The following is a 20,469-nucleotide window of genomic DNA, read 5'->3' as shown; positions in this document are numbered from 1 at the left end:
AATTGGTCCAGACCAAGTCTGCTCAAAAGAGCATCAGGATCCAGTAGCTGCTAGAGAGGGCAATGTCCTCCTAAAGAACTCTGTCAAACTCCTCCCACTTAAGAAATCAAAAACCAGGTCTCTTACTGTTATAGGCCACTATTGTGATGAGCCACAGACTCTCCCGGTAACTATAAAGGTCCACCTTGCAATATTTTTTACACCAAGCATTGTTGAGTTGTGTAAAAACTATAGGTATCACCGCGGTTACAACACAGCTGGATCTACTTCAGCTTCATATTTTGGTTTGAGATTAAAACTTTGCTCTTTAAAGAAAACATGGAGGAGGTCAATGTTCAGTAACATATTTAACCGACTAGATAAAACATTTTTATTAGCATATATTTATATATATTGGGTGCAGGTGGGCCAATAAGCTCTGCTGAAAAGAGGTAAACAAAACCTTCATTCGAGGGATTGAAGTCCCTTTTCTATCTTCCTCAACAACTACTAGGTTTTTAAATTAGTCCCTATGGTTATAAGCTCTTTCACTCATTGTATGGTAAAAAAAAGAAAAATGCTTTATCATTGTAACTGACACAAAATTCATAAATTGAATAATGTACAACAAATAATACAGGACAGCTAGTCCCCCTTCATCATCTTAAACTTCTAAGCAGAGGTGTATTTGCCACTAGCCATATTGTCAGCAATAGAATCAGAAAAGACATATGCACCATTAACACATGAGACTCTCTAGCAAGGGAGCAGTAGCTGACACTTACAGGTCTTCTGTCACTATGAAAAGTGGCAATAACAAAACCAGGGTTATCCCTCACTCTCCATGTCATTGCAGGAACAGTCACCTCACGAGTCCCATCTGAGTGAGTGTGATCGCAAAATTCATCGGTGTGTGCGCTGAAAATAATCCTGCAAATAGTGGCAGAGCCCACAGTCAATCACCATACAGGAAAAGCAGGAAAAATAGAAAATACTAAAGAACAGATATGAAGCAAATAAATGAGAATGGAAAGATAACAAGTTTGGGACCAGTGGCATTGAGAAATCATAAGGCACCAATTCATCAACAATATAAGTATCACTTCATGCATCTTTTAAACCTACGATAAGTATGTGGAACGTAGTATCAAGTATCAACCACTTATTCTCTACCACATATAAATCATGCCATTTAGTTGTCATGCAAAAGAAGATTTCTAAGTCCTAACACATGGTCTGATAGCATCTTAGCTAAAGGCCGAGGAATTGGAACCCATAGTCCAAAACCATTAAGAGCATACTACAGGAGAAATATCAAGAAGACTCCAGAACATGAAGAGAAAGCAGCTGAAAATGCCAAAATGTACAGCTAGAGGAATGTGATCAGAATGGGATCCTGTTAGCAATAAAGGCAAAGGCTGAGTCACATGGGAAGAAGTAACAGAAAGAAAGTTATAAACAAGAGATATCCAATGACTAGAGGTAGGGAATTTCTTATTTTGAAAACGGCTATCAGCAGAGACTAGCTTTGCTAGTGTGGGAGTAGTATCCTAGATCTTTTGTATGTTGTTATTTTCTTTGTATGAAATAAGAATGAGAGAGGAAGAGATATATTTGAAAATTGAGAGAGACTCATTATAAACAGCTATTTTGCCATTGACATTCGGAGGTAGTCTCCTAGATCTTTTGTATGTTGTTATTTTCTTTGTTATGAAATAAGAATGAGAGAGGAAGACAGATATTTGAAAATTGAGAGACACTCATTGTAAACAGCTATTTTGCCATTGACATTGCAATGCAGTTTCAGTTCTTCAACTTCACTATCTGATTTTACATTCACTTGTTCCTAACTCTATCATGCTCCTAGGGTAACATATGCACAACTTGGCGTTTATCTATCATGCAAAAGAGGATTCCTAAGTCCTAACAAATACTCGTAGGGTAACATATACACAATCAATAAAGGTTAACCCAATGCACGAAATATCCCACATTTGTGGCACGAAATATCCCACATTTGTGGCTTTCGAGAGGGTTGATGTATACAACCTTTTGCATAGAGGCTATTTCCATATATGCACAATCAATATTAAAAAAAAAAAAAAAAATCAGTGCACATACACAAATATAAAAGAAAACAAAGCAAGAAAATGACTAGATGATTCAATGTGAAATTACCTTGGCTTGAGTGCTTGAAAAATATATTCAGAAGCATTTGGTGGGATTGTATGCAATAAATTATGGGGTCCACTATCAGTAAATTCCCTGAAGGAAAGAAAGAGGAAATTTTACAAAATAGAACGTCCAGTAATCTAAATGATATTCAGCAAATTTAGAAGACAAAATAAAAGGTACATGAAGACACTATAAATTCCCATTATCAGAAAGATCAACACTATATTAATTAAATTGCAAAATACAACCTAATTTCATCCAATCCTTTGATGAAAGACTATCTTCACATCCTAAATAGCTTGTTTGAAAAAAGGATGTTTATAATAAAGGGGCATTCCACACCAAGTTTCATAACTTGGATTTTGGCATTCAACTGTCACATAGAGGGTTTAATAACACACTGTTAGCTCCTGTCCAACTGCAGTCAACAACAAATAAACAAGCCATCTTCTGTTAGGATTGTCATACATGTACTAGTATACATAGAGAATTGAATTGTAGTTTTGCATTATCAATCAAATAATACAAGAATTCTATCATTCTCCCTAAATTCTCTCTCTCTCTCTCTCTCTCTCTCTCTCTCTCTCTCTATCCCTCCCTCGATCTCTCTGTCTCTTCCCTTCTTCTTCTTCTCCTCCTCCTCCTCAAATTTCTTCTATTTCTTCCTCTTTTCTTCTGTTCTTCTACTGGTTGTAGTCAGTCCACAACCCAAAACTACAATTCAATTCTGTATTTATACTAGTACATGTATAACAATCCTAACATCTTGTTAGTAAAGTGAAAACTTGCTATGGATATTGCTGTAAAACATCGTAAAGAATAAAATGCAACACAGAGGCACAAAATGCACACACCTGCTGCGCAGTGCATTTGAGCCACGTTGAAAAAAGCTAGGAACTTTCTCAAAAATGCTGCCCTCCCTACAGCTGCCATTTGCTGTCTGGTGCAACGGAAAATGAAGTAAGAGGACAGGGCCAGATCCAGATGACTTTGCGTTCTCTCTCCACCTAAAGTTATCAGACAGTTCACTGAACTTTTCAGAATCATCCATCACTTTTGATATGTTTTCAGTTTCCATTTGGAGATCTATGCTTTCCGATTCTATTGCCCCTTCAACGTTAAACCGTAACTTATTATTGCCACAAAGCAATGCAACAGCATTAAGTGAGACAAAGCTAACATTACTAATTTCAAATGCACCGCAACCAGCTGAGTCTAAACCTGGAAAACTCCTAGCTAGCCATTGAACAGATCTTACATCAAGCTTACTACATTCCCCAACATCCCTATCACCAAGAACAACATGGAACGGGAGCTCAAGAAAGGGTCCTATGATTCGATGAAAATGATGTAGCACAGATACCCATTTAGTTTTTGTCAACTCAAATCCTTTAGCCGAAACATCACCCAATACTAGCAGCATATCAGGCTTCAATGTATGAAAAGACTTCTGTGACAAGTAGCAGCAGCAATTTACAGATGGTTAGTTCCATGAAATTAGAAAAACAAGAAAAATACAAATAAATCAATCAATTTACTAGTTCAATACGTTCAATGCGTCACAAATTAACTGTGATTCCTTAATTGATCAATTAATCAAACATTAACCATAGAAAAGAAAAGAAGCAAGTACCATGAAAAACTTGGACAGGTAATAATCTCTAAAATATTGATTAAAAATGCCAGCTTCGGAACCATAGAGCAACAAATTAGCGACCATCATGACTTTCAAATCCTCCTCCGTGTTGTCCTCTTTATCGACGACGTACTCTTGATTAGGGTACGCCGTTGTCGGCACGATGGTGCAGGATGGAGTTGATACCCAGTCTTCGTAAGGGAAGAGAATGCCGAAGAGGAGTAGAGGCAACAGTAGCTTCCAATTCCATGTGGAAAGGTCCATAATTGTTGCGACGGACACGGCAGAAGGAATGTAGTGTTTATGTTAGCAGCCATTGCCGTCGATTGTTGACTCTGTCATTTCCTTACCCAGGGATCCATAATAAACAAATATTTAAATATGTATAAATTTAATAAGTAAATATAAGAAATAAATATATATAGGTTTCACAATTTTATAATTATCTTATATTTTAAAAAAATATATATATAATTACATTTGTATATTTATCTAAATATTATTTATTTATTATTTTATATTAAATATTGATATAGAATTAATGTGATATTATATAATTTTTTTTATTTAGAGAGTTACTTTTAACTTTTTTATTTAAAATACATTTTTTAATTTATAAATTAAATTAATAATAAATAAATAATTATTTAATAAAATTACTTACAAACAACTTAAATAGTTAAAGTGTTTAATTAAAAGGCATTTACTTTATTAAAATTATAAAAATATATATAATTAAGTATTATAATTGTTAATATAGAATATATTGATATTTTTAAAAATTATTAAGATAATATAATTTTTTATTTTATTAAATAATAATTTTAAAATAACTAAATAAATTATAAATAAAATAAGATTTTTTTATTTATTTTAAATAAAATTTTTAATTTATAAACCAAATTAAATCTACTTATAACTTTCACTTACAAGTAGTTTTCCCTATCTTATAAATCAAATTAAACATTATCTACTTAAAGAATAATTTTTTTTTTTTTTCATTTCTTTCTTCATTTACTTCTTTTTCTTTTTTATTCTCTTTATTTCCCTCTATTTAAACGAAGGGTTAAAGTCAAAACTACCCCAATGAGACACCGCATTGTTTTTCTTCCAATTGGAGGGTCATTTACGACTTCTTCGCCACTATCCAAAAAAAATCAGGTGAGAGAAGGAGCATCGCATCTCCAGATGCGTCCTAAAGTCGTAACCATAAAATTATCGATATATTTTTTAACTTATTGCCTGAAGGCCAAGCCATTACCTTACTCATTTTCCCGGATTCTTATACCGATTTACCCATGCGTGTGGATCAACAACTAATGGTGTTTGATCAAAATAGTTGGGTCCTATTTCACATTCTCTATTTCTAAGCTTACCCTTTTCTCGTTTGACCTCATCTCTATTTCAGGCTCCATTCCAATTGTTGAATCAGTCAGGTTAGTTCATCATTTTACCACTCTTTCCGTGGATCCTGTAATTCATGAGTCACAGATTTCGGGTTATCTTTTGTCATTGGTTTTTATGATTTCTTTTATATTTTAACTCCATACTTTTATCAGGATTTTAATAAATGCCATCGGCTTAGATTAGTGAATTGGCTTGTGGCTATCATTCATGAAATACTAGTGGTTTGGATTAGATTGCCTTTTGATTTGAATGCTTTTGTGGGTCAATTATGTCTTTGTTTAATTCCTTTTATATTTTGATTTGCTGAAAATATTATAATTTCATTCAAAGTGGGTTTTGTTCTAACAGAAAATGAACCTAAAACATCCGAGAGAAATGGTAGAAAAAAAAAAAAATGCTTGTATTGAACAACAATACCATTCTTTTTATTTTAATAATGTCTTTATGGAACTGTATTTTTATAGTCACTTGATTGATCAAGCAGCGTATGTAAACATATCACTTTTGTTCTTCCAGTGTCATGGAAATGAATGATGACAGTGGAATTGTGGAGATCTTTCCCCCAATATTTTTGGCTAACTATCAGACTTAACCTTTCATGTCATTACTGCCGCTGTGCTATTACTGCATTGGCTAATGTTTTATTTGAATATAGTTTTATTTTCCAATTACTTCTTCATAGCAACTAAAGTAACTGCCTGACACGGTTAGAAAGCAAATGAACAAAGAATTCATATAATATGCAAAAATTCTGTGGAATGCATTTCCAATTGAATTTTCATTTTCAGGTATGCCATATTTTAATACCTAGGGTACATTGAATTCAGCTAAAGACTCTGCTTGGAACAAATGAATAATTGATACCAACATCCCTTTTATCCTAAAATACCCTGAATTCATTATGAGAGAGAGAGAGAGAGAGAGAGAGAGAGAGAGAGTTCTGTGGAATGCATTTCCAATCGAATTTTCATTTTCAGGTACCCTATTTATTAATACCTAGAGTAAATTGAATTCACCTAAAGACTATGCTTGGAACAAATGAATAATTGATACCAATATCCCCTTTATCTTAAAATGCCCTGAATTCATTTTGATAGAGAGAGAGATTGTTATAATTAAACAATGAAGGGTATTTAAGCTTAATGAATATGAATTTTAAGTGATCATGAGGTTGCAGATGAATTTTTCTAGGTTACACATGGAGTATGGAATTGCAAATGAGTTGCATAAAATTTTGGGGACTTTTTTGCTCCAAGTAGTAGGTAAATGTTTTTCCAGCAGTAAGAAGCATATGGCTTAATTTCAACTTTTCCTTGAAGAGATGGCAATGTATTTACTTACTCATCATTTCAAGTGCAGAAAGAGTTATGAGTTATTTGATGCATATTGCTTTGCTAAGCTTTTTACATTAAAGTCATTCACCCCATTTGCATGCCAAATTTCAGTTATAACCTTATTTGTGGTGGTCCTTTTGACTTTGTGCTTGTAACCCATCTAGAAATAAGCTAGGAGATCAAGATATGATTTTCTTGTAGATTATTCCTTGACAATAATAATGGTTAATTTTTTGCTACCCATGTTTGCATTTCTGTTTACTATCAACTTTTTTTTTTTCTTAAAAAAAGAAGCAGATAGACACACACACACTCACATCATAGGATACTGAGATGGAAACATATATTACACCGGGTTTCTGATGTCTTCAACCATGGACTTTCAGGGAACTTGCAATGAGTGAGGGTCTAAAGAAGTCTCCTTCAAATGGCTTTGAGAAGTCTTTGACAACTGAAGAGCAGCAGGCAAAGGTATAACTAACTAATATTTATATACCTCTCTGGTTTGTCTTAATTTCTCTTTGTGGCTTTGTTATAATTTGTAAATAAATTACGGCGGCAAATGGTACTGATTCTGGGAACATAAAAGCTTTTGAGCTCATGGAACTTTGGTTTTTGGCTGTTTGCAGATTAATGAGGTGAGAAGGTTGGTTGGGCCATTGCCAGAAAAGTTGTCCATTTATTGTTCTGATGCATCAATCTCAAGACATCTAAGGGCACGAAACTATAGCGTGAAGAAAGCAACAAAAATGCTGAAAGAAACCTTAAAATGGAGAGCAGAATATAAACCAGAAGAGATTCGATGGGTATGTTACCATGTTTCTGCATTCTCATTATCTCTATTTTTTATGCTTAAAAGCTGTTTTAACTTCCATGGTCTGCTTAGAACAATTTTTTACTTATTTGAAGGTTACTATAGCAATAAAATGAGGCTTCACAATCTTCTTTGATATTTGGTTTTGTTTTTTATGTTCTATGTTGCACTCAGAAATGGTCTTCATTGAGGTTTGAAAGAACACTAAAGGTTTGTTTGCATATAGTTGCTAAAGAATTTTAACTTGAAAGAGTCTTACTTTTAGGGGGTTAACACATAAATAAAAGTGCTTGAAATTTTTATATACTCAAAAGTGAGGGTGGAAATTATTACAGCTTTGGAAGGTTCTCTTGATTAATTTACTAACATGTTCTACTGTTTGGTTAGTAGGTTGACTGAAAACTGTTAACCTGTCTGGTTTTTTGGCCCTGATAAAAAAATTTCCGGTCTTCTAATATTACTTGTCATGCAATTTTTTAAACTACTTCACTATTTTTTATTTTATTTTATTTTTTGGAATGTAGGAAGAAGTTGCTCGTGAAGCAGAGACTGGGAAAATCTACAGAACAAATTACATTGACAAGCATGGGAGAACAGTTCTTGTCATGAGACCCAGTTGCCAGGTTTCCTCTGACACTTTCTGCTGTCCTTTCTGCTTTTTTTGTAATTTTAAGTTTGTTATCACTTGAAGTCTTTTAGAAAATTTGTTTCATATCAATAATTCTCTTTATCCATAGCTAATAAAAGGATCAGAGAGAGAGAGAGAGAGAGAGAGAGAGAGAATTTTAAATGTCCAATGCATGTTTCTGATATAGAGCAAATGAATTTATTTAGCTGGTCTTGATGTCAGAATTATTTAACTTTTTGTGGTTAAATAATCATAGGATTCTGCTCTTAACACAAGAATTTTTTGTCATTGAATTTCGAATGTGAATTTTTGAATTTGGATTCTTCTTTTTTTTTTTTTTTTTTTTTTTTTTTTGGAGAGGAAAAGGAAATATAATTGAACACCTGTAAAATAAGTCAGCATCTAGCCATCTACAACTGGAAGAATGGAAGGACAGACTGCAAATTCCCAACATTCCATCTCAACATTTCTAGGCAAAGAAATAGCAAAACAATCTAATTCATATCACCTATAACAGCTGTTGCACCCTGTGATGCATAAAGTGCAACAGCCACTACACTTTTCTGAGCTAGCTGAGCACTCTTCCAACACTCTCCAGTTTTCTCTAAGTTTGCTTGTTTCCCTAATCTTCAACAGCTTCTTTCATACCAAAAATTGTAGAGATAATGACCTCAAATTTTCAAGTGATAGGATTGCAGTAAATTTAGCCAAAATAAGGTAACTTTCTATCATCTTATGTGCTTTTCTTTGATTTTAAAGTTTTTATAAAACTAAAAATTTTTTACATCTACAACTACAAGATCATTGTGCTTTTTGAGTAATTTGCTTGAATCTACAACACTTGGTTTCTTCTTTTTTGAAAAAAATAGGTTTTTTTTTTTCAAATTTATTTCAATAAAGCAAGATCTCAAATGTTAACCTTTTGATGGTGATCCTAGGGAGTCAGTCAGGTCGGTTTGGTCCCGAACCAAATTTAGCTAATTGGAAATTTGAAAGCTAAAATTATGGAAACCAAGCCAAGGTAAAGGGGAAATCGAATCAAACTGGAAATTTTCAATGTGGTTTGGTTCATTGGTTTTGCTACTTCCTATCCCTCAACAGGACAGCAAAACAGGCCTTCAAAATTGCAGGCAGAAGAATTTCACAAATAAACGTTCAACCACAATCTCATCCAAAAATTACAGTACAAAATCAAAACTCAAATTGCAAACAATTTCATTAAACAAATTAATGGTCACAACTTGTATCCCAAATTTGACCCTATAGAAAATTTAAGAAAAAAAAATTGCTAACATGCAATAATAGATAAATTCAGAATTTCAAATCCAACAAACTGAAAATCCCAGCAAATAAAACCCAATTGTATCCCAAATCTCCCAAGGCTGTGACTACTGTGGCTTCCCAAACAATTTCATTAAACAAATTAATGCTCACAACAAATCTGTAACTCATTTTTCTTATATTATTTAGACTTAATCACATAAATACTTAAAAATTACAGTTGAAAATCTAAGTGCAAATTCTGGGTCGACGCACTGAGAGGACTACTCTACTTCTGTGGCTACTGTGAGTTGATGCACTGAGAGGAGAGTGCATTCAATGGGAAATGGGAAAAGAGGCCAATTTTGGAGAAGGAGCGACCTGCGAGGAGTGAAGCTGCAACTTGTTAAGAATAGAAATTTGAGAATAAGAGACCAGAGAAGAGAAAGGAAGAGTCATTGGCAAAACAAGAGCAGGGAGAACCAGAGAATGAAGGCAAAAGCAAGTAAACGAAGACATGAGGATTGAGATTATGTGAATGGTAGAATTGAGAGGAAAGGAGAAATGTGTGAGACAGAAGAGAAAAAGAAAATGAGAGTAGGGAAGGGGAAGTTTGGTTTTTTATTGAATTAAACAAAATGAAAAATCGATTTTTTTAAAATGATAACCAAAATTGAACCAAATAACCAAAAAATCAAATCAAATACTAAATTAAATCGATTTAGTTCGCTTTTCGGTTGCTCACCTCTAGTGACCACCAACTCTTTCAAGTAAGACATGTTTTATTATTCAATAAAAATGTTCCTTTATGTGGTTATTGTCTGAATATATTGTGTATTTAATTTAATTCTTGGTTTACTTGTTTGAAAAAAATTCATATTATCAACAGCCGATTTGGTCCTATCTCATGACACCAAGAACAATTCTGATTCCATTATTTAAAACCCTGGTCTGAATTTTTTTTTTCAAAGTTAATATGGATAAATAAGCATGTTAGTGTCATTGTGATCCTTTGTGAGAATATTAACATGGGTAAAACTACTATGTTTTTATTGCCTGGGATTTTATACAATCTAATGGAGTCACCTCTTAGGTGCCAAAATCAAAAGAAACCTACAGCCTCTTATGTTGCTTAGCTTTCAATTCACAACTCAAATTCATTTTGATTGCAGAACACAAAGTCCACAAAAGGACAAATTAGGTACCTGGTGTATTGCATGGAGAATGCCATTTTAAATTTATCACCTGATCAGGAGCAGATGGTGTGGCTGATCGATTTCCATGGTTTCAATCTGTCACATATTTCACTGAAAGTGACGAAGGAAACAGCCCATGTTTTACAAGATCATTATCCAGAACGGCTGGGTCTGGCAGTACTGTACAACCCACCCAAGTTCTTTGAGCCATTTTGGACGGTAACGAATGATTATCTTGTTTCTATCACACTTTTCAACGATGCTTTAAATTTTTATCGGAGAATCAGAACCATGGAAATTTTACGGCACCTTTTGCAAATATAAAATACTTGATTGTAGAATGTTCCAGGTAAGATATTTTCAAATTAATGAGGTGGCAATACAACCTAAAATTGAAATTCTGCTGTAGCCATGCCAGAGATTTTTGGTCCGAAGACTTGGTGGATATTAGATTAGAAGCATTTGTGTTTCAAACAAGATTCCTAACATTTTATATCCTTTTTCTTTTGTTGGTCACTATGATGCTTGGAGGCTTTCTTCAACGTGTAAAATCTTTGTTACTGTCTTCTCATTCCCAGTTTCCATAACCTTTTGAACCTGGTAAACATTATTGCAAGATTGTTCAGTTTTAGTAAATGTGAATTGTATAGCTGAATGGCACAGTAGTCTCTTTGGTGTGTACTGAGCATTGTTCAGGGGAAAACACTCCAGTTTGTTCTGTGCATTGAAATTTGTCTATTGCAAATAGTGGGTCCTGGTGTTAGTTTATTTTCGGCCTGTCTTTCTTTTTCATAGTTTTCATGCTATTTTAGTGTCGGTTTGTGATTCCAGGATACTGTATTTTATTGCAGATGGCAAAAGCATTTCTAGAGCCTAAAACTTACAATAAAGTCAAGTTTGTTTACTCTGATGAAGCTAACACCATGAAAGTAATGGAAGATCTATTTGATATGGACCAACTTGAGTCCACATTTGGGGGCAAAGACAATTCAGGATTTGATGTCAGTAAATACGCTGAGAGGATGAAGGAGGATGACAAAAGGATGCCTTCATTTTGGACGAGAGATAGTCATCCCTCGGCAGTGCCACAACCAGCCCTGAAATCTGCTGCTTCCTTGGATGTTAGCGTGGACTCACATTCTGATGCTTCTGAAAATGATGAAACAGACTGTTTAGATGTTAATGGGATAGATTCAGAAATCCTCTCCCTTGAGGACAATACTTCAGCAACTGACAGTGGCAGAAAAGGGTCAGAAAATGTACATCCCGGTGAAGTCAAAACCCATAATGATCGAGCACATGTCTGACTCTGGTTAAGGTATGATGACATAATAGTGTTGATGTTAGCCCCGCTGACTAATTAGAAGACTTAAACCTCGTGAGTTTCTGTCAATTTAGTATTAATAACATTATGGAAATTCTACAAATGATTTTTCCTTGTTGAGTTTATGAAAAAGCACTCAAAACACATATTATGAGTCCATTTGGAATTGCTATTGGAGTTGCTATTAAAAAACATACTTCCTCAAACATATTAGTTAGAGAGTATTAAAAATTAATTTAAAATAAAATTTAAAATATTTTAATAACATTAAAATAATAAAATAATTTTCTAATTTTCTTTTTTCAACAATATTGAAAATATACTTTTCCTGAAAATTACTTTTTTGGCTCTTAGAACTCAATGCTAAACGGTCCTATTCATGCTCATAAGTTCTTTGACACTTTTTGCAGTGAACTTCTTGTTTGAGCTTCGATAAATCCTGTGCTTAACTAAATATGGAGTTCTGAGAATGACGGGCCATAATCTAGAGCTAACAGATTTTTCTTGAGATCAGGCGATTTTAGGAGCGTTTGCTTAATTGTTGTAATGAAACTTCACGTCTCGAGGTTTATTGAAATTTTCTCTTTTTTTCAAATATATATATATATATATATATATATATATATATATATATATATATATATACATACATATATATATACACATACATATTGTGCAAGAAACTACAGATTGTGTTGGCATGCGAAACGACAGCTCAAGCAAACTCTCAATGATCAAAAGATGTACTCTTCTTCTTCTGATAGAAGAAAAGAAGAAAGGACTGGTCAATTCTTCTGACTTGTGAGTGATTTTTGACTTGAAGAGATTGTACTGCTAACTCCGTCTCAAGACGAATAGTTGTATGAAAACAATATTTTATTGCCTGGTTCTGAGGTTATGCAGACAAGACACCAAAGCCACAGCCACAGCCACAACAACAGAACAACACAGAACGTGAAAAAGGTTTCAGGGCTCATATTATGGTGTCCATGAAATTTTGGGGCCCTTCCAATTTGAATTACACCTATTGCAGCCCTCTAAACTTGGTTCACTTGTTTCATACTTTGAGTCCAATGGACAACTCCTGAGATTACATAATGTTAACTGGTTCATCTGATGGATTACCCTACAGACTTGTATAGTGATCAAACATATAACAATGAACAAAAATGAGAAAGCTGCTCGTCATATCACTCTATCAAATTTGTAATAGTTAAAATGGTCTACATCTTATACTGAAGATGCTCTTATTTATTTCTGTCCATCAATTTCAAGTTTTGAACATCAAGGAACTTCCAGGCACATACATATACCATGAACGGAACATGGGCAAGGACTCGATAAAGACTTGATTGACGAATGCTGTAGCAATCAGCTCCCAATGGTCGAGAGCAATAGCCATAGATATCACATAACTATCTTTCCTCCATTTTCTTGTGTAGATTTATGAAACCAACAAGAAGATTTTCATGCAATGGTAGGTAGCCCCCTTAAGAAGTAAATATTCAAAATTATTCAAGTTTTTGAAAGCAATAGGTGAATATCGGTAACTCAGGTTGAAGTTGTAATCAAAAACAGACAATTAAGCTTACCGATTCTTGGACATATTAATGCAGCATCTCATCCAACTTCTGTCTGTATTGAGCTAATCTCTGCAGCAACAAAGGGACGGCATTTAGTGTTGTTCTTAGACACTTTCAGGAGATAAAACAAGGGAAAAAAAAGGATAAAGAAAATTCATAGCAACAATGAGTCGGTGCTTCCATTTATTTTCTCTTGAATGTAAAATCCACAACCTCACAGCCACTGTACTACGGTAGCAGACAATCTGAAAAACATTGGCTGCCAATGGACAGTGAAAGTTGTTCTTGCAGTGAAAACAGGCTGATGCATGCTTGTTGGGGGATGGGCTGGAGACAGCCCCCTCAGGGATTTTTCCAGGCATTGAACAGTTGGCTTAGAACTAGTACAGACAAAAGGAACTTAATTGTTTGACTAAGAAACTTCGTTATTCATATCATTCTAATTTTGGATGCTAATACTATCCTGAGTTTTGCGTGATACTTCTAAGATCTAGCCAACCTTCTAAAGCAATTGGAATCAGACACATATCCAATAGTTCTCAGAACAACCAATAATATGCACGTTTGGTGAGTAAATGAATGAATATTGTTCAAAATCAAGCATAGAAAGGTATTGTAAGTGAAATTACGACCAAGTCATGAATTTGTCTGTGATCAAGTTGTTCTGAGTGAATGCCAAAAATAATCAGCAAAATGTTAGATGATCCCAACATATATTATTTATTAGCGTATCCAATATATTGTGTCCCAGCTATTTAAAGATTATCATACAGAAGCATTAATATGGTGTCATTTATTCATTCTTGCATTGTATCCATGCTTCCTAGGTTACAGCATAGTAACATAACTCAACTTATTAGATTCTAGTCCCAGCTGATTGGTGCCAGTCCTACAAATGCTTTTCCTCCAACACAGCATCGTTCCAGACAATAACACTGAACCCCAACCAAGCTACAGTTGGCAAGAGTTTTTTTTTTTTTTTTTTTTTTTTTGGGGCGTGGTGTGGGTGGTATGAAACAAAATAATTTTCCACAAAGTATATGTTTCAGTTTATTGCTTTATTAAATAGCAGAATTTTATTGAAGAGCTATATGGCAACTCAGAAGTATCAGTTACTAACATATTGAGTTGAGTACCTCCTTATTCTAGCATATTTTGATTTCAGTGCCAATATAAGACTTATTTGAAGGAAATATGTACTCAGAAAACCGTGTGATTACATCACTGAAAGTGAACGCTTTCAAAAAGCATCAGTTTACAAAATTTGACTTCCCATCATCAGGACAAGCACATCTGTTATCTAGTCTGTACCATATGGTTCATATATATTCTGTTACCCATTTGTTTATTTCCAGGAGTAATTTCATTTCAACCATTCAAGCCAGAGCATTTACTATTAAGTACTAACAAGCCTATATGTGGTCAAGTTATTGTTCAAAGAATTTGAAAAATAAGTATGGGGGTTATCAATTACTCTCTAAATTTAGTCATGAAAGTGCAAAAAATGGCAACACTCTGATAATAATTACAAATTGTTCATTAATACTGAGTCATGCATATAATAAGAACATGATATTATCACCAGTATCATTCTTTTCACCACGAAGACCAAAGTGTGTGTGTGTGTGAGAGAGAGAGAGAGAGAGAGAGAGAGAGAGAGAGAGAGAGAGAGAGATTAATGTCACAACTCGAATAGGAAGGGTGGCAGAAAAACGATAGAAGGAGGCAGGGAGAAGTCAAGACTTCATTCTCAACTACTAAATGGATCCTGAGGCATTTGTAAAATTGATGAACTGAATCATCCATATCATGCTGACAAGTATGCAAATATAAACTTCAGACATTGAAAATCAGCAATTCTAGAGAAGAGAGAACAGCAAATAATCGGAAATTACATACCCTAGTATATGCATAGACCCCAGCCTCAGTTGGTCCTGCAGGGCTTCCCTTTCTAATGAACCTCCCCTCTTTGAATATGTAAAGCATAGGTATTCCAGTTGATAGTTCTAAACTTATAACCTGTCAGAATGATAAAAAAAATTGAAAATTAAATTCATATGTAATAAAGCAAAAGAAGAGACAGCCATAGAGATGATAACATTGCAATATCATAATAGCTGATCACCTCCTGGGAAGTTAATTTGTCAAGATACATAATTATGGACCTCAATGAATTCCCATGGGCAGCAATCATTACATGCTTCCCAGAACAAAGCTGGGGTTCAATCTGCAATGCAACATTTCTGCAGTCAGATACTAGTGAGTGATTTATAATCACTTGAATGTTTAAAACCAACAATTGTGAAACACTAAATTGAGGGCAAACAAACCATAAGAGAAATAGGTAAGAAAAAGCACAATCATGCATACCTGATCTTTAAAATAAGCAACAGCCCTTTCAGCACACATTTCTAAACTCTCTCCATTAGGTGGAGGTATGTCATAACTTCGCCGCCACTCATGAACTTTTTCCTTGCCAAATCTATCTGCCGTTTCTTGCTTATTCAGACCTTGTAATTCCCCATACCTACAAAGAAGACCAATTTATAAGTCATGCAATAAAATATAGTAAGGATTACAAGTAAAAGGTTAAGAGTAAAAGCTATATGATTACATTCTTTCATTTAATTGCCAAGCTGTTATAACTGGAATGGATTGCCTCATTGTGTCTTCACTAAAAATTTGACTCCATGCCCTTGCCTGTTCACTTTCATTGTGCATAATGATTGGCACCTGTCACCAGTTCATTTATATGTTAGCAAATAAAGGAGAAATTGAAGAAAACCTTTTCAGTGGCATCAAAAACTCAACTTTTGGATGAAGTTCAAGATGTTATGTGCATTGCTGTAATGTTGTCTGAATGAGTTTTCAAATGTGCTAGCTTAACTAAATATTGTACTGATAACTAGTAATGTAGGCTCCTTTCAATTAAAGAAGGCAGCAAATGGCTAGTATATGTCTATCGAGACATTATTAGCTTCTAAGATCTGAGCCTATATACATAACGTCTGAACCTTTAGTTTTCCTAATGAGACATTTCCCACATTACCTTTCTACGACGGTGCTGAGTCATGGCAAGCATGGCAGTCATCTGTGCACGAATCAGGGATGATGTATATATCATGTCGACAGGTATATTACTGATTCTCTTGCCAGCTTCAATTGCCTCTTCCACACCTTTCTTTGTTAAGGGCACATCGACACAACCCGTGAACAGGTTCTTTTCATTCCATAACGATTCACCATGCCTAATGAGTATCAGAGCTGCCTCGCCTGAAGTAGAATAGGATACAGTGATATAGAGGGCTATGTTTAGTCTTCAGCTCATCAGGAGATAAATCAAAGGGACTAATATGATTATGCAATCAACTACTGCAAATTGGCATATTAGGATTTATGTCACCAAATCCATATAGAAAAGGCCTTTTCAGAACTGGTATGATAATAGCTATAAATATGTACTTTGAATAATTGGATGTGAAACGTTGAGTAGAATGAAACTGACTTACTTGATTTCTTTTGAAATCCATTTTTGCTGTCATTTGAGGGGGTTGACAGTGGATCAACCACTGAAGTTTGAGAAGCTGAGCCTTGAACAACACTAAAATTCCTCTTACCAGAGCTATAACCTCCCTTTCTTGAGATTGACAATCCGGTATAAACCTTGAAACCTTTTGAAATCAAGTTCACCGAAACATTCCCAAACTCTTGATGAAACCCAGAGTTGTGAAGATGCTGTTGGGATAGAAGATTCCCTATTGTTTGGTGAAACACAGCACTGGCCATTCTGAAAATTCAAGAAAAAAACGAATAATGATGCAAGGAAACACAAATATACAAATGGGTTTCTTCCGTTTGACAAGCAGCAATACTTGAGAGAGGTGAAAAGAGAAAGGCATCACGTACGAAAATCTACGCTAGAGCAGAAAGCATTAGAAAACAGAATATAGCATATTCCTTTCTCACGGTCAAAGAAGGCAAAGAAAGGTGCGAAGAACGAACTTAAGGTGAGGCCATTCAAACAAGCTCATAATCATGCTTCTTGCTAAAAGCTTTTATGGAAAATTAAATCAACACCATTCAATAAATATAGATCTGTATTTGAAGATGTCTTCTATTATTACAAACAGAGTAGTCAAAAGTGGCGAATCCAAGGCCCAAGTCGTATTAAAATCTCACATGTAACATAAATAAAAGCCAGTTACGAATGTGTGAAAAACATGATAAGCGAAAACAAAGATTAAAGAAACAGACCTGACAGCAACCCAGAAATTAGAAATAGCAAAGAATAAAGAAAAGCAAGAAAGAAGCAAACTTCAGATAATAGAGAAAATGGGTAGGAGAATCTCACCTGATTATATAGACGCAAACGATGTTAACGAAGAACAGAAGAGAGTCAAAAGAAATGGGGAGAGTTTATTTCGAGAAAAGGTGACGAAGAAGATGATGGGAAGTGGAAGAAGGTAGTAAGCTAAACGTCCATTTTCAATTCAAAAGGACAGAAAACAGAGGGAAATTAAGTTAGTCAGATGCGTAAGTGAGAATCATGAATATAGAAGAAATCGATGGTGGTTGTCTTGTAGATGCTGCGATGATGCTCTGTGGGAACAATGCGATGACAAGTTCCGTTGTTTCTCCAGTTGGCAAACAGACGGAAACTGGTAGGCGCTTTTTAGTTTATATGGGATCTTTCTGCGAGCTTTTTTTTTTTTATTTGTTTTGAACTTTGAAAAAGATTTGCTTTTTGTTTGTTTTTATCTGATAAAATTTGAAGATTTTGTGTTGGAACTGAAAATTCTTTATTAATAATTTAGAAAAAAAAAATAGCTACTTTCTCCAACTCACATTAACGAACTTCAACTCATTTCCAGCTTCCTTTTTTGACCATGATCCAAATATAAATTATTCTACTCCATGAATTAGGTAATGCATTATTAAATTTAAAATGAATTTGAGTTCGATAATTAGTAGTAATGTTGGGTTTAAATAGAATTTAGTTTGTACTTTGAGATTTCACATCATATATAAAAGGTATGTGTATAATATTTATATAAGATGAGCATTAGGCATGTATACCACCATTACAAAAAAAGAGAAAACTGTTTTGAAAATAAAATGTGAGTTAAGTGTCTCAGCGTGACTCCGATTAAGGTTCACAAGTTAGTTAAGCGTGTCAAAAACTGATCCTTCAGGATCTCACATTGAATGTGAAGAGTATGTACATAATTTTTATATAAAATAAAGGGTCTTAGTAAAATATCATATTCTTAAATATTAAGTATGTATTCTATCTATTATTGATAAAAAAATATATAAAATTTAGTTTTATATATTAATATTTATTATTTAAATTTATTTATAAAAATTATTAATTAAATATATATTTTTTTTTATTTACAGATTTTATATATTTTTTAAAATTTAAATTTTTTTTTACAGAGTTATTCAGAGTAATCTAATTAATTTTATTATGTCCTAAAAGGTGAAAGGAGAAAGAAAATTATATGTATCTCACGCTTAATTTGAATCAAATCATGTACAATAAAAAAAATATATAAAAATATAAATGATATAAATAGTCAGTTATGCGTTACTTAACTTTTTTTCAAATTTATAAACATTGAAATGTTAAAAAAAATTACTCTGATTTTAACAATAGTCTAGTCTCATCTTTAATCCGTATGTATTATTTATTTCTTGATCGAAAAAAAAAAAAAAAAAAAAAGTCAACAACCCTTTCTTTTATGAATTTATTTTGCTGTCTTCTGAGCATAACTAAAGTTTCCATCCTCCAACCCAACCACCCTTCATGAAACCCTGAGAGAAATTAAAATCAAAAGCAGCTCTTCAAAGTCTATTAACACCACCTAACTCTAACGCCCCTTTTTGTGGAGTTTGGTGTCTAACATATTTGCTATTAACACGTGCTTCTCGCATGCAAATTGGATGCTCTAATGCTTTTCAATCAAGATATTAAAAAAAAAAAAAGAATTGAAGGAAAATTCTCAAAGCCCAGTTTTAGAATATACTCACCCATTGTTCTCCTGATTCTCCCCGTGACCATTAGCTGAGGACGACCAATCCACTGATGTGGACTTGGAGTTGCAGGATTTCTCTGCGCCACCGTCTTAGACACTTGCTCTTCTTTCTTGTCCAATTCCGGTTAATTACCATTATAAAATGCTACCAAATGATTATAATCTCATTTATTTTTTAAGACGTTTGAAATAACATAAAACTTCTTAAATATGACAGAACTTCTCAAAGTCAAATCAACTCATTCGACCTTATTTGACCTTTGAAACGGCTGGAAATGAGAGAGGCCCAGCCTCATGCTTATTCCATCATTTCCTCTCAATTGCACAAATAGAGCCCAGCTTTTACCATCCGCAAGTTGCAATGGACAAAGGCCCACATTTTATTATGCGAGACTGTTGCAGTATATGAAATATATTCAGTGTGCTCTTCAACTTTTAACGCGATATCAAAAACCAAGGGCTAATTAAAGATTTCAGCCACTCCGTTTCTTCTTCTATGCGATAAGGAGCAGCGTACACGACGGGGGGCTTTCTCCCCCTTAGGGAGGCACCGCCCGGCAGAGATGGGGAATACACTACTCGCCTTGCATTTTGCAGGATTCCGTAATTTTTTTTATATTATTTTTAATAATTGTATTCATGTTATTATATTTTGTAAAATAATAAATATTTATCAATTATATTACTTTTAATACTTAATTGTTTAATCTTAATTAATGAATTAATGTAAATTTATATTAAACTTTTTCCCAATTTTAGAAAAATACATAAGTTTAAGTTTTCATATTCCAATAAGATTAAATATAAAATTATTAATTAAATTTTTATGTAAATATTTTAATTAATAAATTATATTTTTTATCAAAATTATAAATTTAAGATATAAAATAAATAATAAAAGTAAAGAAAATTTATGTAAGAAATATATATATATATATATATATATATATATATATATAGGAAGGCCTGAGAGAAACACAGGCTCAAAACCCCCAAACATATTCATTCATTCATTCAAGCCAATACATTATAAGAGTCCATTAACAGAAAAAAATTAACAGTCCTCTAAACACTCAAAACACATTATCGGATATA

The 20,469-nt window shown here is 33.7% G+C and overlaps 3 protein-coding genes across 9 annotated transcripts; 1 reads left to right on the top strand and 2 right to left on the bottom strand.

The window, feature by feature from the left end:
• Positions 1–546: 546 nt before the first annotated feature.
• LOC110648961 (uncharacterized) lies at positions 547–4,153 on the bottom strand. Its single transcript, XM_058138712.1, has 4 exons — positions 3,788–4,153; positions 3,009–3,604; positions 2,158–2,244; positions 547–909 (listed from the first exon to the last, which is right to left on the bottom strand). The coding sequence occupies exons 1-4, from the start codon at positions 4,052–4,054 to the stop codon at positions 639–641; spliced, it is 1,221 nt and encodes a 406-aa protein (XP_057994695.1). The 5' UTR covers positions 4,055–4,153; the 3' UTR covers positions 547–638.
• Positions 4,154–5,016: 863 nt separating this feature from the next.
• Positions 5,017–12,993, top strand: LOC110648958 (uncharacterized). Of its 5 annotated transcripts, none has more exons than XM_021803333.2 (7): positions 5,017–5,226; positions 6,918–7,002; positions 7,161–7,337; positions 7,870–7,968; positions 10,406–10,648; positions 11,281–11,747; positions 12,443–12,993. In XM_021803333.2, exons 2-6 carry the CDS (start codon positions 6,928–6,930, stop codon positions 11,734–11,736), a joined length of 1,050 nt encoding a protein of 349 aa, XP_021659025.2. In that variant the 5' UTR covers positions 5,017–5,226; positions 6,918–6,927; the 3' UTR covers positions 11,737–11,747; positions 12,443–12,993. The 5 variants fall into 5 exon arrangements, with proteins under 5 accessions (XP_021659025.2, XP_021659026.2, XP_021659024.2 ...); XM_021803334.2 differs by having other exon boundaries at positions 12,434–12,993; XM_021803332.2 differs by lacking the exon at positions 12,443–12,993 and adding an exon at positions 12,164–12,348.
• Positions 12,914–19,524, bottom strand: LOC110648959 (2,3-bisphosphoglycerate-dependent phosphoglycerate mutase 1). Of its 3 annotated transcripts, none has more exons than XM_058137412.1 (9): positions 19,370–19,524; positions 16,846–17,123; positions 16,386–16,609; positions 15,951–16,069; positions 15,707–15,863; positions 15,462–15,563; positions 15,236–15,355; positions 13,346–13,405; positions 12,914–13,242 (listed from the first exon to the last, which is right to left on the bottom strand). In XM_058137412.1, exons 2-8 carry the CDS (start codon positions 17,120–17,122, stop codon positions 13,361–13,363), a joined length of 1,044 nt encoding a protein of 347 aa, XP_057993395.1. In that variant the 5' UTR covers position 17,123; positions 19,370–19,524; the 3' UTR covers positions 12,914–13,242; positions 13,346–13,360. The 3 variants fall into 3 exon arrangements, with proteins under 3 accessions (XP_057993395.1, XP_021659027.2, XP_021659028.2); XM_021803335.2 differs by lacking the exon at positions 19,370–19,524 and adding an exon at positions 17,688–18,051; XM_021803336.2 differs by lacking the exon at positions 19,370–19,524 and adding an exon at positions 17,243–17,406.
• Between the last annotated feature and the right edge of the window lie 945 nt (positions 19,525–20,469).

Source organism: Hevea brasiliensis, chromosome 16 (assembly GCF_030052815.1).
Source record: "Hevea brasiliensis isolate MT/VB/25A 57/8 chromosome 16, ASM3005281v1, whole genome shotgun sequence".
Classification (NCBI taxonomy): Eukaryota; Viridiplantae; Streptophyta; class Magnoliopsida; order Malpighiales; family Euphorbiaceae; genus Hevea; species Hevea brasiliensis.
The sequence above is the reverse complement of the archived record's forward strand: the minus strand, read 5'-3'. Positions and strand labels throughout refer to the sequence as shown.

What these genes read in the sequence shown, in the direction of transcription:
- LOC110648961 (XM_058138712.1), bottom strand. Translation starts at nt 4,054, where the DNA reads ATGGACCTTTCCACATGGAATTGGAAGCTACTGTTGCCTCTACTCCTC. An exon ending in ACCTGTCCAAGTTTTTCATG is followed by an intron (nt 3,605 to 3,787) that starts GTACTTGCTTCT and finishes TACTTGTCACAG; the next exon opens with AAGTCTTTTCATACATTGAA. An exon ending in TCAAATGCACTGCGCAGCAG is followed by an intron (nt 2,245 to 3,008) that starts GTGTGTGCATTT and finishes TCTTTCCTTCAG; the next exon opens with GGAATTTACTGATAGTGGAC.
- LOC110648958 (XM_021803333.2), top strand. Translation starts at nt 6,928, where the DNA reads ATGAGTGAGGGTCTAAAGAAGTCTCCTTCAAATGGCTTTGAGAAGTCT. An exon ending in AACCAGAAGAGATTCGATGG is followed by an intron (nt 7,338 to 7,869) that starts GTATGTTACCAT and finishes TTTGGAATGTAG; the next exon opens with GAAGAAGTTGCTCGTGAAGC. An exon ending in TCATGAGACCCAGTTGCCAG is followed by an intron (nt 7,969 to 10,405) that starts GTTTCCTCTGAC and finishes TTTTGATTGCAG; the next exon opens with AACACAAAGTCCACAAAAGG.
- LOC110648959 (XM_058137412.1), bottom strand. Translation starts at nt 17,122, where the DNA reads ATGGCCAGTGCTGTGTTTCACCAAACAATAGGGAATCTTCTATCCCAA. An exon ending in TGGATTTCAAAAGAAATCAA is followed by an intron (nt 16,610 to 16,845) that starts GTAAGTCAGTTT and finishes ATTCTACTTCAG; the next exon opens with GCGAGGCAGCTCTGATACTC. An exon ending in CTCAGCACCGTCGTAGAAAG is followed by an intron (nt 16,070 to 16,385) that starts GTAATGTGGGAA and finishes AACTGGTGACAG; the next exon opens with GTGCCAATCATTATGCACAA.